Below are 16,021 nucleotides of genomic sequence, written 5' to 3' on the forward strand. Positions count from 1 at the left end.
AAGATTGGGAGTCGAGATAGCACAATCTTTGGACTTCATCGGCGCGTTTTTGATGCAGGAGGCTATTGCATACCCACCAAGATGGATGTAAAGAGCACTTTGGCTCTCGCAGGAACAGCTGCTCTCGACTGCCAAAAGAAAACGTGATCTGTCACTCATTCGGATTTAGAGGCGATAGACCGGTCTGTGAGTGGCTCACAGCACATCCCTTCCTGCACTCGGCACGTACTTTTGGTCACGTCGCTTTGTGCATGAGGAGGGGCAATTTAGCCTCTTTGGCACAACATTCTGCGTTCACTAAAGCCGAATGACTAAGGCCAATGGTGTTAGCTGTATGTGCAGACCGATCCTTCGCAGGACCCCGGATATCGGCTGTGAACTTTGGTGCATGGGCGGTCCGTGTACCCTGGTGGAGAGAGTCGTTGGCTTAGCCTTTTGCAAAAAGTCTCGAAGTCTACAGAGAATAATACCTCGGAGCACTGGTGCGACTCGTCTGACTCTCTCCGAACTGACTCGGATTCGACGTCACTCGCAGAGCAATCACAGGCATCGCAATTGGCCAATATCGGCGTGTCCTCGTTCTTCCCTAAGCAGAAAATCAGGTCAAGCAGTTGGCATTCGCAAGCCAGGAGGCTGAGCACCATTACGGAGAGTGAGTGAGAGAGTTGACGAGCCTGGTAATTGTTGATTTGTAATATTCCGGGAACCATCTTGCGCGTGCCATTCTGCACAATGGTCCATGGGAATGCCAAGTTGGGAATCTAGCGTGCAGAGCTTCGTCAAACGGGGCTCTCAACCAATTTCGAGAGGCGCCAATTTTAGAGATGCAGACGTCGTGTGCTAGGGAAGGGGTGGTCATCCCACAGAGGTCTCCCCGTGGAACGACGGTTCGGAGCGCCTATCAAATAGCTGGTCCTTGGGGATTGACATGAAACAATTGGTTGATGAAGATCGAGACGGAGTGGAAATCTCGAAATGTTTTGTTGACGTCGGAGACTGCAAAAAACGTGCCAGGGTACGTTAGGCTGGTTTCCAGCTCCCCGGTTGTGCCCTTAGTACGTAGGATATCAGCGCCGTTGGTGGCATCTCTACACTGGGTATAGAAGGGTTAGTCAGGCTGGATAATGAATATCCGACATTGCGTTTGAGGCGAAATTTGGCAAATAGTTTTGCCTATAACCCGAAAGTCTATTATCTAACGAGGTCGGAACTGGGGGACAGAGGTGAGGGCGAGAGGCAGGTTTCGTGGTTGCTCGTTGTTGGTGCTATTCCGAGGTCTGGTGGGCTCGAAAATCGACCGGGATTCTCCAGAGCAAAGAACTCCAGAATGGGGTTAGTGGACGACGGGAACACAGTTGCAATGGGCGGGATTAGTTGACTGGATCCCTTCAAGCCAGTGCCTGTCGAATGTGCGTGGTTGGAAAAATCGGCCCCCTCGTGGCAAGCCAGGGAGTTCAACTCACCAGATGTTGGGCTGTCAGGCATGGAGCAAGCGGGAGGCAGATAGTGCTTATGTCGAATAAAGTGCTGACCAGTGCTATACTTGGGATAGAATCCCAGCACCAGCAGGAGTGATTGGACCAGCACTCCGTATTCGTTCACCAGAAGAGAGTATAGCTCAGAGAGATCGACGGTGCGGATCCGCAACACCAGTGGGAAAAAGCAGCAAGCAGTAACCAGCCTTTTTCTCCAAGGCCAGGTTCAGTTTTCTGGAAGTATGGAAAAGGAAGCCCAAGGAAGTTTGATGCAGGCGGATGATCCGGCGTCTGAAGAGTTTTGCGATTACTCCGCTTGCCTTATGCTCGTAAGCCTTCCGAGTTACGAGGTATGAGCGCGCCGACCAGTGGGACCTGAGCAGGCTGTAATACTTGTGACCAGCCCATACAGACCTCGGTGAGCACAAGGCTAAAGAACGATCTTAGAGGTTGGTTCCCCGTCGGTTGAAGGAGGTTGGACCTAACCGAACATGGGTTTTGACCTTGCATGTAGCCTGGCTGCCCTAGCCTATCGCTGACCGACTCGTGTTTCGTGAAACTGATGCTTGCCCAGGGATAATTGTCATGACGACGTGGCAACGAGCCCTACCTGCTGTTTGTCTTTTCTTACCGTCTGAGACGTTGGCCGGACATGACAAAGGTGTTGGATTGTACAGAGTATTGTCTGATGACAAAGGGCCGAAAGGTCATCAATAATCAACCACATTCAGTCTCGAGTTCGTCGTTGGCAGTAAGTAGTGCCTCAGATCTCAACAGCAAGTCGACAGAGGACGTTTTTGATTCATGAGCAGCAGCCTCGGTGGTGATCGCAATCGGCGCCGTGGGATGATCGGTCCGTGTCAAAGCCGTTGACAGCGCCCCAAATCGCAGATGGTTGGTTCGTTCAGGGTTCAATGGGCTGATGGTTAGCGTTTGGAGAAAGAAGAAACTCTCGTTAGGCTTGGATTCACGCCCTGTAGCTTGTAGCCTGTGGCCTGTAGCCTGTAGCCTGTAGCGCACCACCTTCCCTTTGTTGACGTAGTTGTGATTTGATAATAGTGTTGGAGAGAGTTAAGACAGAGTTAGCAAAGGGTTGATCAAAAGGTGTGCCAGAGTTGTTGTTTCTTTGAGGTACACGAGGTACCTTCCTGCTTAACGGTCTCCTAAAGACATTGTTCATAGGGAGGACGCCTTCGAGTAACCAGCACGCAGTACATAGTCAACTAGACAAGTACCAGTAAGGCTTCTCTCTTTAAGCCCCCTTCTCAGTAAGAAAACTTGCTCAATCCAAGCTGCTCTGCTCGTTGCCATTGGCACATTCCCCATGCCCGCTAATGCACCGCATGTCATTGAACCCGATCTATCCCCTGCTCTAATGCCCCCCCTCTGCCCTGGTTATCCCCGTAATCACTCTACTAATGGTTCTAGTGCTCCCTTACATTCCCATGTCCCTATTGATCAGCCCGAGGCTTGTCAAAGCGGCAGGTGAATTGCCCCAAAACCCAGTCCAACGCGTCTAGCGTCCAAGCTCCTCTGACCTTGACGCTTTGGGGAGGTGTGTTGCTCGGCGCTGGGCGCATCTTGCGACACGGCTCGGGCTTCCCTCAGATCCTGATCATCATCCCTGCTCACCTGCTTCCTCGTTGCCCCCCTGCTGGTGGACTTGTGGGCTGGTGCCCGGCCGGAAGGTTGCGTGTTCGCTGTGGCTTCGGCTATGTCGACGCAGCTCCAGCATTGGATGCTTCCCCGTTTTGACTGGTCCATCACCTTCTGCCCTTTCTAGTGTCCAGCAGCTACGAAGCGTTTTGGAGAGAGAGCGAGAGGCAGACCGAACTCGTCATCCCACCACAGCCCTGCGTCGTCCATCACCCACTAACCCCCGACCTACGACTAGCTATCCGTTCCCCTAAGCTTCCAACCCACCATTTCCACCCCCCTGGTCGCTCTGAACTCATTTTCGAGAAAAATGTGGCATCCGCTTGCCATGTCTGCAGTTCCAGAAAGAGCAGTAACTCAGCATCAGATGGTACTTTCCCTTCCCAGCACAGGCCTTTGCTAGTATCATCCTAAGTGCTCATCCGCCATGCCGCAGAGTTTTTGACCCTTGTCTATCCAGACTCGTTTGGTCTGCTGCCCCGACAATCGCCCTCGCATGACGCTAAGCCAGACCTTGCCTCCCATGCCCGCCCTCTGTATGAAAAAATATCCTAGCTCTCCAGACACCGGACAGGGGTGGCACTTTTGCTGACGGACCTCTCTCCAATTCTGATTCTGATCTCGTGAGGAGAAAGCCATTCAAAGTCCCTCATCGCCCTACGAGGCTTTGATCATGAACTCAACTTGATTCTTGGACCGTTTCTCTGCCCTCCAACTCTCACAAACCCCATCGAATTTCCTGTCCGTCTACATCCAAACATGCCTACCGAAGTCGAGCAAAAACCAAAATCCAAACACCGCAAGTCCACGTGCGCTGGCTGCCGTAGAAGAAAGGTATTGATCGTCCACCTCCCCCTTGGTCAATCTCCAGCCCGTCAAGGGAGCGGACAATTGCTGTTTCTCCGGAAGCATTTCGCATGAGTCGCTAACTTGTGAAAAGTCGAAATGCGACGGGAAAACACCCAAATGCACCACGTGAGTTGCTCCAAGACCATAGTGCATCACATCGATCAATCATTCTGATACACTTTGCAGGTGTATCGCATACAAGGACGACTGTCACTACGACAAGCCGCCCTCACTCGCATACGTGCGATCGTTAGAGGAGGAAATCCAGGAACTAAAAGCGCAACTGCGACAAGCCAAGACCCAAGTTTGGCTAAGTAGGGTACGAAATAGCCTCTCTGTTGTCTTCTGCTACCAGGGGTATCTGACGGATGGGGCCAGGCCGGGTCTCACGATGACAAGAAGCTCCCCTCAGCATCACCCGCCAGCGAAACAGCCGGATCTCAAAGTTCAGGTCAAGCTCTGGCACATCGAAATCGACATGTCAAGTGGGAAGCCGACATTAGCGTGGACGACACCGGAAGTGTAACATTCCACAACTCAACATCTCCCATCCATGAGCCACCCTCAAGTCAGCGCCATCACCCGCCGATAACAGCCCATCTCAATTACAGCGGGAATCTTCACGAAGACCAGCGTGTGAAGCGCGATCTGATTCTAAATGCTACTCACCAGAGACAGATTGAACCTTTCGCAATCGCAAATGGCGCCGCAAAGACAAATGTCCCCAAGGAAATTTCACATGAATTGCTCAAGTACCATTGGTGCTGGCAACATCCTTTGTTTCTGTTTGTGTACAGGCCGGCATTTACGAGAGGAATGGCAATGGTGGATCTAAATACTCCAGGTGCTCAAGATCCACCGTACTTTTCAGAATCCCTGCTGAAGGTATGGCGAAAACCTCTCGACGACTTGGTTCGGGCGAATTAATGATGGGATTTTAGGTCATACACGCTCATTGTGCCAGATTTCTGAATCACGACGTCTACCAGGACCAATATCACAGTGTACTGAGCCAGCACAGCCCCATGGGAAGCTCGATGAGCGCCGGAGAGTTCATGCAAAAAATGACAGACGAAGCGCGATTCGGTTTGGGCATGGACATGCTGAGGAACAGCTCTATTCCAACCATTCAGGCCCTCCTGCAACAGTCCGCCAGAGAAGTCATGTTTGGGAGATCTTCGCAAGCATGGACATTCTCAGGTGTGGCGTTTCGCATGGCCTTGGACATGGGCATTCATCTCCCCAGCGATAAACTTCAGGCATTCGTGAAAAGCCTGACACCGGAAGACATCGAAATTCGAAAGCGGTTGTTCTGGAGTTGCTACACCTGGGATAAAATTCTGTCGCTGTATCTTGGGCGGATGCCCGGTTTCACCCCAGCGACCGAGGAAATTCCCCTCACATTCATGGACGACTACAGTGATAGTGATCTCTGGGCCCCGTACTACGGAGAGACGCCCACGCCTGAGCTCGCGAATGCCCCCAATTACCCCCCTTGTCCTGGCTATGTGGTCTCATGCTTCCGGCAGCTGTGCAAGATTTGCGTCATTCTCAACGATCTGATGCACAGCATCTATTCCTCTGAGGCGGCCGCTCGTCGTGAGATGGAAGAGGAAGATCATTCAGCAGAGGCCAAGGCAGCTAGCGAAGCACCTTTTGTGAGAATTTCGCGCGATCTACGGGACTGGCTTATCTCTTTGCCTCCTCATCTACGAATCAACCCCGACCAAATGCCATCTCTAGCACCGCCAGTGCATATCATGTCACTGAATCTGCTTTACCATACCACGGTGATCCTTCTACACCGCCCGGTTGTGCTTGGTGCACGAGACATGAGCGCACCAGGACCCGCGCGCTCATGGCAAATGTGCATCCAAGCAACAGGTGCTATCCATGATTTGATCATGCTGCAAGCAAATACTTTCGGTCTTAATCACGTCTCCTACCTCAATGCCTACAGCGTTTACATTGCCGCAACAATCGCCGTCCTGCGTTTTGAAAGAGAATACCAACCGGGCGAGGATCCCACGGTAGCAGCACAGAAGAATGGATTGAGCTTCCTCTTGGAGGTCTTGCAAAAGACCTCAAGTACCATGCCCGCTTTGGAGCGCAGCAACGCCATCATCCGAAAGAGAATGAAGGCCGCCTTGGATCGCCAGAAGGCCCAGCAAAGTCAGGTTAGGAGGACTTATTCGAATGGATCAACCCCGCCCAACGCTAAATTCAGTATTCCAACCCCGACGAGTCATCAAATGGATCTCGCGCAGCCGACTGCATTCCAAGCACTTTCAAATCCGGCTTTGGTGCATGGAGCCTACTCACAACCTGACACACCCGGCTCTTTCGTCGCGCCCATGCAATGGCAATCAGGGATGAGAAGCAGCCTCTACTCCGAACCCGCTCACGGATCGGAAGACTTCTTGCCAGCTTTTCCTGGACAACAGTTTCCGGTAGGCTCTGAGCACAGCTTTGGCAGCAACGAAGTCGACCCTCATGCAAGGACTGCACTGTTAGGTTACAATCTCGATCCACATCCCAGGTTGAGTACGGGAGATATTGATTGGAATTTTATGGACACTTTTGAAGGCCAGTCAGTCCATATGTGACTAGCCGGTCAACATCAAAGGATCCAATACGAGTTCTCAACAGATTTTTACGCAGAATGGACAGATTATTGAGGGAGGCAAAGCTTTTGGCGTCGTTATTTCGACAATTCTTCCAGCGAACACACTTTGTGCAGACAATTCGGCTGCTCCCCCATTACGCATATTGGGCAACGACAGGCGACGATGAAACGACAGTTTGGATTTTTGAGCCTTTACGAGCAGTTCTTTTTGGCGGGTTCTAGACAGTTGCTGGGAAAAGCTTGGGAAGGACATGGTGAGAGGGAAAAAGTCTATTGCTATCCCTGTGACTATTCAAGAATCCGTCTACAGTTCACGCAGCGGGAGGGAAGGGTTGCAATTTGCGAGGGGCATCGCATCATGAAGGCTTCGTTTGGAATGGGAATTTTGCTCAGCATTGACACGGTCGTTTCTCTTATGATGCCCCGGGACTGATTCCAACCACGTTCAGTTGTTGTTTTTGTTCACACGCAGTACATACATAGATTCCGTTAATTGTTCAAGTCTTTGCGCTTCCTGAAAGTTGAGGCATAGCGACAGGAGCTGAGCAGCAAACTACACGTGATGGCCTGCTGTTCTATCTTCCCATTTCTTCCATCTCATCCGTTCTCCCTCGATCCAACCGCTATCCTCAGTCCCTCCCCTCGAATCCGAAAACTGTGAGAGAGAGGGAGGGAGAGCAAAAAATAGAAACCGTGAGAAACGCGTCACCTATTCCCCTGCATGCTGAAACTTTGTCATTCCCAGAGCCTTGCATTGCTGCATGTGCATCCTCCGCTCCCTGTCGTCCGTCCACCTCTCGCTTGCATACAGGAATCGTGGTGGCCAAGAGGAGGGTCTGCCTCATCGCGTGGTTTGTCGTGGAAATTGAGTGCGAATGTGTAGAGTTCTAATTTTAGGACCCCCTCCACTGGATACGAGGTCGAGATAGACACGCACACACGCATGCACGCCCGGCGCTCGGTCTCTTATCCGATCTGGTCGTGGTACGGTCGAGCCTATGCTGACCAGGGTCTGCGTTCCTAATCAAACACGAGAGCTCCTTTACAAGTGTGGAGCCACCTTTGTGGATGTGGAGGAAAGGGTTGGGAAAGGAAAGGCTCAAGGGGTGCAGATAGGGAAATATAGCGCGCTGCAATGGTTGTGCATCCTGTCGGCAATGACCCTGGTTCACATGGGCGCAGTGGGGATCTTCTCCGACCGTTCAGCCTCGTCAGGCAAGGCTTGCGTTAGCAGCAGGAATCGCTGAGAGCGGGTTGACGAGCGGCCAGCTGCGGGAGGGGCTCACCTTGCATTAGAACGTGCAGGGCAAGGTTTACGATCGTGTGGCGATTTTGCACGATGGCGCTGGATGATGCCTTGGGCTGCACTCTTTTTCGCCACCGGTGCACAAGTGGAGTACGGGACTACTTGTACGTTACAAGCTACCAGACGAGGGCTGATATGGAAAGAGATTGCAGGAGGTGTGAGATGCCCTTTCATTCCCGTCGGGAAGACTAGAAAGACGGAAGAAAAAGGAATTCCCCGAACTCAGCCACGAGGAGACGACGTACGCAGAAGAGCGTGAATGGGGCTCTATCAGCATTCCGATGATAGGTAAGCAAGCATCATTACTCTGTCTGACAGAATGGCCGAAGGGGTAAAGGCGATATCTACGTTTCTAGTATTTCATTGGCGTAGGACCGTTCGACGAGGTCCAAGAAAAAGGCTGCTAGAAGAAGTGATGGAAGAAGGTAAACAGTCACGCTAACCCATGCATGAACTCGCTAACAAGGCTTTAGGGGGGGGGGGGGGGATGAGGGATAGAGCGGCGCGATATATTCATGCATATTCGTGCCGTCCACCTATATATGGCAGCCTTTGTGGGACGTTAGACGGTAGCCCACCTCTGTCACCGGTGGTGCGTTCCAGCACACTGGCACATATCATGATTGGTTGGGCCAGCCCTTTTGCCGTGTTGCCTTACCGTTCCGCGTGGGTTGAACCCTGGCTAGTAGCTCCATGCAATGCACAATGCAAAATGCAGAGGCATAACGCGATTCGAACGGCAGGTCATGTGGGGGGGGGGGGGGAAGGGAAGACGGAAAAGGGGGGAAGGCAAGGGACCGGGGGGAAACAGGAATTCGACGCACGAAGTACAAACAGACCTCGGTAAGCGTTTATTAGGCAGAGGGAATGGGAGGTGTATTCTTTTATTATTAGCAACAAAAAGCCATAAGCAGGGGTGGATATGGATGTGGATGGGGGAGGCTTGCAGGCTGGATTGCTCGCGGCCATTGTCCGGACCAAAGGGGCTGCACTGGTCGTTGGGGAGAGAGAGAGGTGGAATGGAGGCTCCAGTTTCGGGAGTGGTGACGATGACTGCCTACGACTGTGATGATGGATAGAGGAGGAGTGTTCGTGTGAATGTTTTCCCTATTTAGATACATACCGACTTGAAGCGAGGCAGGACGGCAATAATGGCTGACGACAATAATGGCTCACGAATACGAACCGAATGACGGGAGATTTTTGTTCGAGAACGAAGGAGCGTCAGGGCGAAAGGCCTCGACTCACCCTCAACCACTCCAGTACATACGAGCACAATAACTAAACACCCTGTAAGTGAGGGTAGGGTACTCCGTAATTGTCGCAGCCTCGTTGGCTAGGGGATATCTCGTATTGGATGCCGCCACGGCCATGACAGTTGACACCTTACCGTACTTGGGGAGCCAATCCCCGTGCCGACCCATTGCGGGCATGACGTCTACTTGTAGGTAATATTGTAAGGGCCGCTGCTCTCTCCTCTTTTTCCCTGCTATCGGATCGGGAAATCCAAGGCAAGGCCATCCGAGGTCCAGGGTCATGGGTGGAGGGTCAGATTTAGTGTGAGATCCCAGTCCCCCCTGCGTTGGAAGCGGTTTAGCTCCCAAGAACATAGACCTACCTATCAAATAGAGGTGGGGTGGGGTAAAAAGGAAAATGCTATATTTGGGTGGTTTGGATCGTTATTCCAAATGGCTGGTCTTCCCGATGCGGAAGGTGCGAATAGGTACTTACCTAGTACTCCGTACTTGGCGCACTGCGTCTGTGGTGTGCATTCCTCCCCTCCCCTTTTGTAATTTATCCTGGAACCGTTGGGCCACGTCTCTTCTTTCGGGGAACACGGGACCCTCTTCCCTTAGGTAGAGGCAGGGGGGAAGTAGGAAGATAGGTCAACGGGAGTTGAAATGGACAGGCAAGCTACGAGTAGGTACATAACGTAGCTAGCTTGGCCGGGGATATGCATGCCACTTTCGACTCCACGGCAGGGAGGATGCCAGGCGGGAAATAGGAGGGAAGGCAAGGGGCGGAGACCCGCTTCAACGGGTGGCAGGATAGTCAACAACGAAACCGTGGATGGCCGGCAGGTGTTTTCGCTGGAAGATGACCAGTTTACGCGTCCTCAATCAACCTGGGTGCAATCAAAGCCAGTAGGATAGGGAATTTTCATAGAGGAGAATGGGGGCCCCACGACTCGAAAGAGGACATGTTACTCTTGCTCAATGCGGAATAGAATACGGGGTCCTGTCATTGGGATCAATCGCTGAAACGCAAGTTTGACGCACGGACGGGATTCCCCACGGTGGAGACCAAGTTCGAGCAACCTCTTAAGCAGGTAGAGTGAGCGGACCAGGGGTGGGAGGGGGAGTTCAACAAACGGGGCATTCTCTGGCCAAGGACGGAGACGCTACTCGTTACAGGCAGCTAGGTATTACAACCAGGCCAGGTTAAAGGGGGCCAAAGAATACGTAGTTCGGGGACTCGTAGGATCGAGCCTTTTCGTGTGGGATTTGCTTTGGTTGGGGGAGCCCGAGGTTTTATTTTTATCACCGCTGTGCGCGTGAGGTCAGATGTGGTAAGCGTGTAGAGAGGATCGGGGACCAGGCCCCGCCTTATGCAGGGTATGAAAGTGATGGAAACGTTTGGGGTCGATGAAATGATGTAGGCTAACTAGCGGAGGGAAAGGCCATGTTCGTGTCATGTCATGTCATGCCCGAGCCACTTCTGTGATTTTACTTTCCCACGGGTTCTGGTCGGGATTGGACTAATCCGAGTGGGAGGGAGTGGTGCAAATTGAGATTGAGGCCATGACAAAGATGCAGGGCCTCGAGGATGTGCCACCGAAGACGAGAAGACAGCGCTGCTGAAGGCATGGTCTGAGCTAGGCGGCCGTTTCGTAGACGAAACCCCGTGAGGAACTCGACAACGTCAACAACTGTGCAATAGACTCCTCAATCAAGGGACCGTCGCTACTGCCCTGATACACACCCGAATGAAAGATACCACTGGACGTATATGCGGGAAGAATATGATAGCGTGCCTCTCACTTGAATGGTTCCCGGCGGTGACTGTCCAACTCGTTCTTAGCCAAATCTATTGTCGCCGCCGGCTTCATCAACTGAGACCAGATGGCCTGCGTTAAATGAGGCTGCGTCGAACAAGTATAGGCGCAAGTCTGGAGAACACACCCAATTCCAATCCCATCTGATCTGTGACTGGCACATGTCGTCGTGAGATGATTGAGACTAGCGATGGTGAGGTCGTCGGAAGCTTTCTGCGCCGTCATGCACACAGGGCCACCACGTTTTGTATTTCTCTCTCGCTTGTACTATCAACGTCCACATCACCCTCTCCCCAACCCTTGATCAGATCTCTCCATGTGGATCCAAGATGCGACGAGGCCGTAACACTCGACACCGGGCACAAGTCGTCTGCACCCAATGCCATGCTCGGAAAGTAGATCTTGCCTTCTGCGTTACTGCTCCAAGCTCTATGCCTGGTTCGAAGCAGGTTCCGTCATCTCAAACCGACTGGACCGATGGGAAGCAGCGAGCACCTGTACATCAAAAGTGAAAGCTTTGCTCAATACCGGTTGCGAGAAGGATAATTTGGTCAAGCTCAAAGCTCTGTGCCTAGTTACACATTGGCATGTCACGTCGCCGCTCGACTGCGGTTTTGATTGTACGTGGTACTGGATCGAGATCGCTGTTCGTCCCTTGTTCCAATTGGGACTTCACAGAGATTCTACCTGCACCAAGATTCAGGATGCAGGGATTTTTCGCCGGATACCCTGGCACCTGTTTGTGAGTATCCCGCCGAGATGTATCTGCCGCTGTCGAAACACCTTTGCTCCAGGCCCAAGACAAGCTCGACGCTGCATGCTATGGACGACCGATGTGCGTTACGACAACGGACTTCGACATGCGGCCACTTGAACTTGCCGACTATGAGATTTCCGACGCTCTGCGTCTATCCGGCTTGCAACTATCCTGGCAGAATGCTAGACCTGCGAGGCCAAACACATCCCAACCCCGTTCAACAGATACGGCTTGCTGCATATCAGGTACGGATCTTGGTCTTCCCTTTGCTAATCCGAAGTCGCTAGCGAGGGTCTTTTGCATACCTCAGATCCGTTATGAGGGAAGTTCGTACGACGAGAACAGTCTCTGCGGAGAAGAACTGGACATCCTGATCTCTATCCTGAGAGAGCAGCTTAAATGACCCCAGACCGCTGTCCTCCTATGCACGCTTGATCAGGTGAAAACAGCCAAGAAGTCAGGAACGCGGACTCCTCAGTCGTCCATGCCTCAAAACGGGTTCTTCGACGATCGATCTCTTATATATTGCCATTGTGCACAAGCTCTTTCCATTCCCAGACTCTTTGTGCCCCAGAATGCGACTTTTCGACGAGTCCATGATCGAAAAGGGCTCCAACGCCACGCGTATGCTCCCCTTCATTGTCGATGACTTCGAATGGATGTATACTGAGCGTGGACAATTATCATGTGGACCGAGATTCTAGCCGACAAAAGGCGACCAGAAAGCTTCTATATGTCATATCTAATACTCATGACTACTGCTTGGAGCAGATGACTTCTACAGGTGGCTTGTCGCCGCGCCATGAGAGATCGGCACCGACGACAGCGCCAAAACTCTCTGTAGCAACTTCAAATCGCCAGTCCTCTGGCGAATCGATCGGAGGTCCCCTCGCAAGACGTCGTACAATTCCTTCTTCGTCTGGCTCATGCTAAGGTCTGCCGCGTTAAGGAAGGATTGGCCCTGGGGCCTGCTGCGGTTTGTGAGAGCGCCGTTATTCAATGTGAGTCGCCAAGTCCGTCCTTCATCGCGGACTTGAAAATCTATCACAATGTTCTCGTTCGCCGCCGCGGCGCCGTCAAGCTGGACAGAAAGACAGTCAAACCACTGCTCGATGGACAAAGCAGAGTTGATGGCTGGAATACGGGACATGGCTCCCCCTCCATCTCTCACGACGCTCCGGAGGTCCTGGGCCCGGGTCAAGTAGAAATTCCGCCACGTTGCGTTTTCCGCACCATGGCCGAGCTTCTCGAAAACTGTCGCCAGGGCATCTTTGACATTGGGCGTCGGATCGGCAAACAACGCATGGTCGAGGAGGGTGGCAGCAAAACGCAAATCGCCCTCGCTCGCGTATTCTTGGGCTTTGCGGACCAGCGCCTCTGTACCGCCGAAGCACTTAATGTATCTCTTGGCTTCCTCTTCTGGAGGAAGCTGCCACAGATGTGCCGGATTTCCATCAAACCAAGTCAGGTACCGTTGATAGATGGCCTTGACGTTGTGGCTTACCGAGCCATAAAACCCTTGAATATGCCATGCCTTTTGTAAAGATGCGGGTAGCTTAATCTTCTCGGCGATCTGGATGCCAGTGAGACCGGTGTTCATCATCCTGACCGTTTGATCGTGGAGATACGAGTACAAGTCTCGTTGCTCGGAGACCATCTTCACAATATTCTCGCGACCCCACGTCGGCCAATGATGTCCAGCGAAGAGGACATCGGACTGCTCACAGAAGATCGAGATAGTTTCGTCGAGATACTTAGACCACGCCTTTGCGTCGCGAACGAGGGCGCCCCGCAAGGTGATAATGTTATGCATAACGTGGGTGGCGCATTCCGAGATACACACGGCTTTCTGGTCTGGGAAGTAGAAGTTGATCTCCGCAGGTGCTTCTGTTTCCGGAACGAGCTGGAAGACGATTCTCACCCCGTCAATAACATGCTCCTCTCCAGTCTCTTGAATCAAGACCGTCGGAGTTACCAGCACACTCAATCCACTCGAGGTCGTCATGCCCAGGCCGGTACCAATTTGTCCTTCCGGGCCTTTGACCAGATGAGAACCGAACATATACCCAGCACGCATACGCATTGCTGGACCCGCATAGATATTTTCTGACATGGCTTCTTCCATGAAACCAACGGGTGCAATGATGGGAATGGCGCAGGGCTCGTCTGCTGGGAGCACTCCCGGTGCTCCACCAAAGTGATCTATATGAGAATGCGAGTAAATCACCCCTTTGACCTCCCGATGACCACGGTATCTCCGGTACAGGTCGAGAGCGGCTGCTGCACATTCCACCGAGACGAGAGGATCGATGATAACGACTCCGGTCTTGCCTTCCACCAAGGTCATGTTGGAGATATCAAAGCCTCTGACTTGGTAAATGCCGTCGGTCACTTTGAACAAGCCCTGTTTGGAGCAGAGCTGTCCCTGACGCCAAAGCTTCGGATTGGCCGTCGGCGGGCACTCTCCCTGCAAGAAGTCATACTGGTCGTTGTCCCAAACCACGCGACCGGCGCTGTTCTTGATCACACAGGGATGCAGCTTGCCAATGAAGCCACGGTCGGCGTTTTCAAAGTCGGTCCTGTCGTCGAACGAGGGCGAAACGTCGCCTGTCGCCATGGTGATGAGGTTGATTAGAATCTGCAGCGGATAAATGGACAGGAACAGGGAAGGGGTGTCGCGAACACTCGGACTGAGAGGCGGAGGTAGTCTACCAGTTTATATGATGGCAGATGGCAGAGTCAATAGTTGGTCTTGCAGTCTGCACCGCGAGCGAAGGATGCTCGCGGGGCCACAGCTGAGCCCGAAGAGTTTAGATTGTTGCATCTGAGTTTAACCTGGGCGATAGAACAGCTTAAAGGCGTGGCGAGTTGTGACTCTTTCCGTCCGACTCGACTATCAGGGCCATGGGACGGGTGCAGATTGGATCGGAATGCTTGGTCGGCAGCCTTGTTGCTCTCGACCCACTTACCGAACCCAGGATTCGCGGGAACCAACAGGATTTCTCCTGTGCCCCCACATCTGGGGTAGTCCAGCATCCGAGGCCAACGGGGTCGCCTACGAGTACCGAGTATATCGTCGTGCACAGCTTTCCACAGCGAGGAGCTGGAAATTCGGGAAATCCTCTCAGACTACCAGCACAGGTCACTCGAGCTCTGAGCAGTGATGCGGGCTTTCGTCCACTCACTGCGGAAATATTGTTGATCGTCTGCACGAGGTCCTACCGAGGACTCCCCTTAGCTTGCTCGCCTCGTCAGAGGTACACACACTTCCAGTCATCGTAGTCTTGCTTAGCACCGCGAAAGCAAAGGGTGCCGTTGACCCCAGACGAGCCCCCTAGAAACCTTCCACCGCTCAGCTTGACTTGACGGTTGTTGACCCCTTCCATAGGTGTGGTGACTAAGTTACAGTCGGTCTCGCTGTCGAAGTTCTCGGACCAGCCACCGACCATGTGGACGTTTTCGAGGTGTTCCTTCTGCGGACCTGCCTCGACTAGGGGAGTCTTCGGGCTGCCGTCCGCTTCGGCGCGCCGTCCTGCGATCACACAGCCAGAGGTGCTGCCACCACTGGGGCAATGTCAGAGTTGTTTAGCAAATTCTTGGGATCGGTCAACCTTACCAGACAAGGAAGTCGTATTCGTCACGCATTTTCGGGTGCTGTCAATGTGTCTTGGTGTCGAAGATGTGGCAGGTCCACAATACTTTGTAGGCCACCAAACCCTGTACCATGACCTGCATGCTCAAGGCACACGTGAAAGACGGGTACACCCACACCGAAGGAGGGTTGACCTTCTGTTCCGGAAGGATTTCCTTCCTACATTCCGCCTGATAACGTGGCTAGACACTACGGGCGACAATTCCGCGTGCTGCTATTCTGTAGCCAGAGGAGACGCCGGAGAAGTGCCTCGCTCCCTCGCATCCAGATTGTAGAACTAACTTCATGAATTGATTGATTGTTCTATCTAGTGGGAACGGTCGCACGGCAGTTTGACTTGCCGGCGTGTAAAAACTAGCCGGATAACCTTCCTAATCAGGTTAGGGCAATACAGATCAGTCCCAATTGTGCTGCTCGTGGACCCTTGACGGTCACGGGGACATACGCCGTATTCGAATCTTCGCGAAGATCAGGAGGAGTGTGACTTTGAGCCATGCCGAGCACCGTCCCCTGTGTTAATCGATGTCCTGCCGAAGCCCACGTAGCCCCCTACCGAGACCCACTTGCCGACCCCGGCATGTTTTCAGCGAATCTGATGTTAGCATGATATTGCTGTGAGCTCACTGATTCTGAGCGAGGCTGCCA

General features: G+C 52.7%; 2 protein-coding genes across 3 annotated transcripts; one reads left to right on the forward strand and one right to left on the reverse strand.

Annotated features, from left to right (window-relative positions):
* Positions 1 to 3,436: 3,436 nt before the first annotated feature.
* Positions 3,437 to 7,165, forward strand: PV07_12047. 2 transcript variants are annotated; one of them, XM_016399538.1, is made up of 6 exons: positions 3,437 to 3,501; positions 3,568 to 3,965; positions 4,072 to 4,106; positions 4,167 to 4,299; positions 4,359 to 4,865; positions 4,922 to 7,165. In XM_016399538.1, the coding sequence occupies exons 2-6, from the start codon at positions 3,891 to 3,893 to the stop codon at positions 6,584 to 6,586; spliced, it is 2,415 nt and encodes an 804-aa protein (XP_016244100.1). In that variant the 5' UTR covers positions 3,437 to 3,501; positions 3,568 to 3,890; the 3' UTR covers positions 6,587 to 7,165. The 2 variants fall into 2 exon arrangements, with proteins under 2 accessions (XP_016244100.1, XP_016244099.1); XM_016399537.1 differs by having other exon boundaries at positions 3,437 to 3,965.
* A 7,810-nt stretch (positions 7,166 to 14,975) lies between these two features.
* On the reverse strand, positions 14,976 to 15,369 carry PV07_12048 (uncharacterized protein; the record flags this gene model as incomplete). Its single annotated transcript, XM_016399539.1, has 2 exons — positions 14,976 to 15,288; positions 15,341 to 15,369. The coding sequence occupies 2 exons, from the start codon at positions 15,367 to 15,369 to the stop codon at positions 14,976 to 14,978; spliced, it is 342 nt and encodes a 113-aa protein (XP_016244101.1).
* Between the last annotated feature and the right edge of the window lie 652 nt (positions 15,370 to 16,021).

The sequence above is a fragment of the Cladophialophora immunda genome (genome assembly GCF_000835495.1).
Source record: "Cladophialophora immunda strain CBS 83496 unplaced genomic scaffold supercont1.7, whole genome shotgun sequence".
NCBI lineage: Eukaryota > Fungi > Ascomycota > Eurotiomycetes > Chaetothyriales > Herpotrichiellaceae > Cladophialophora > Cladophialophora immunda.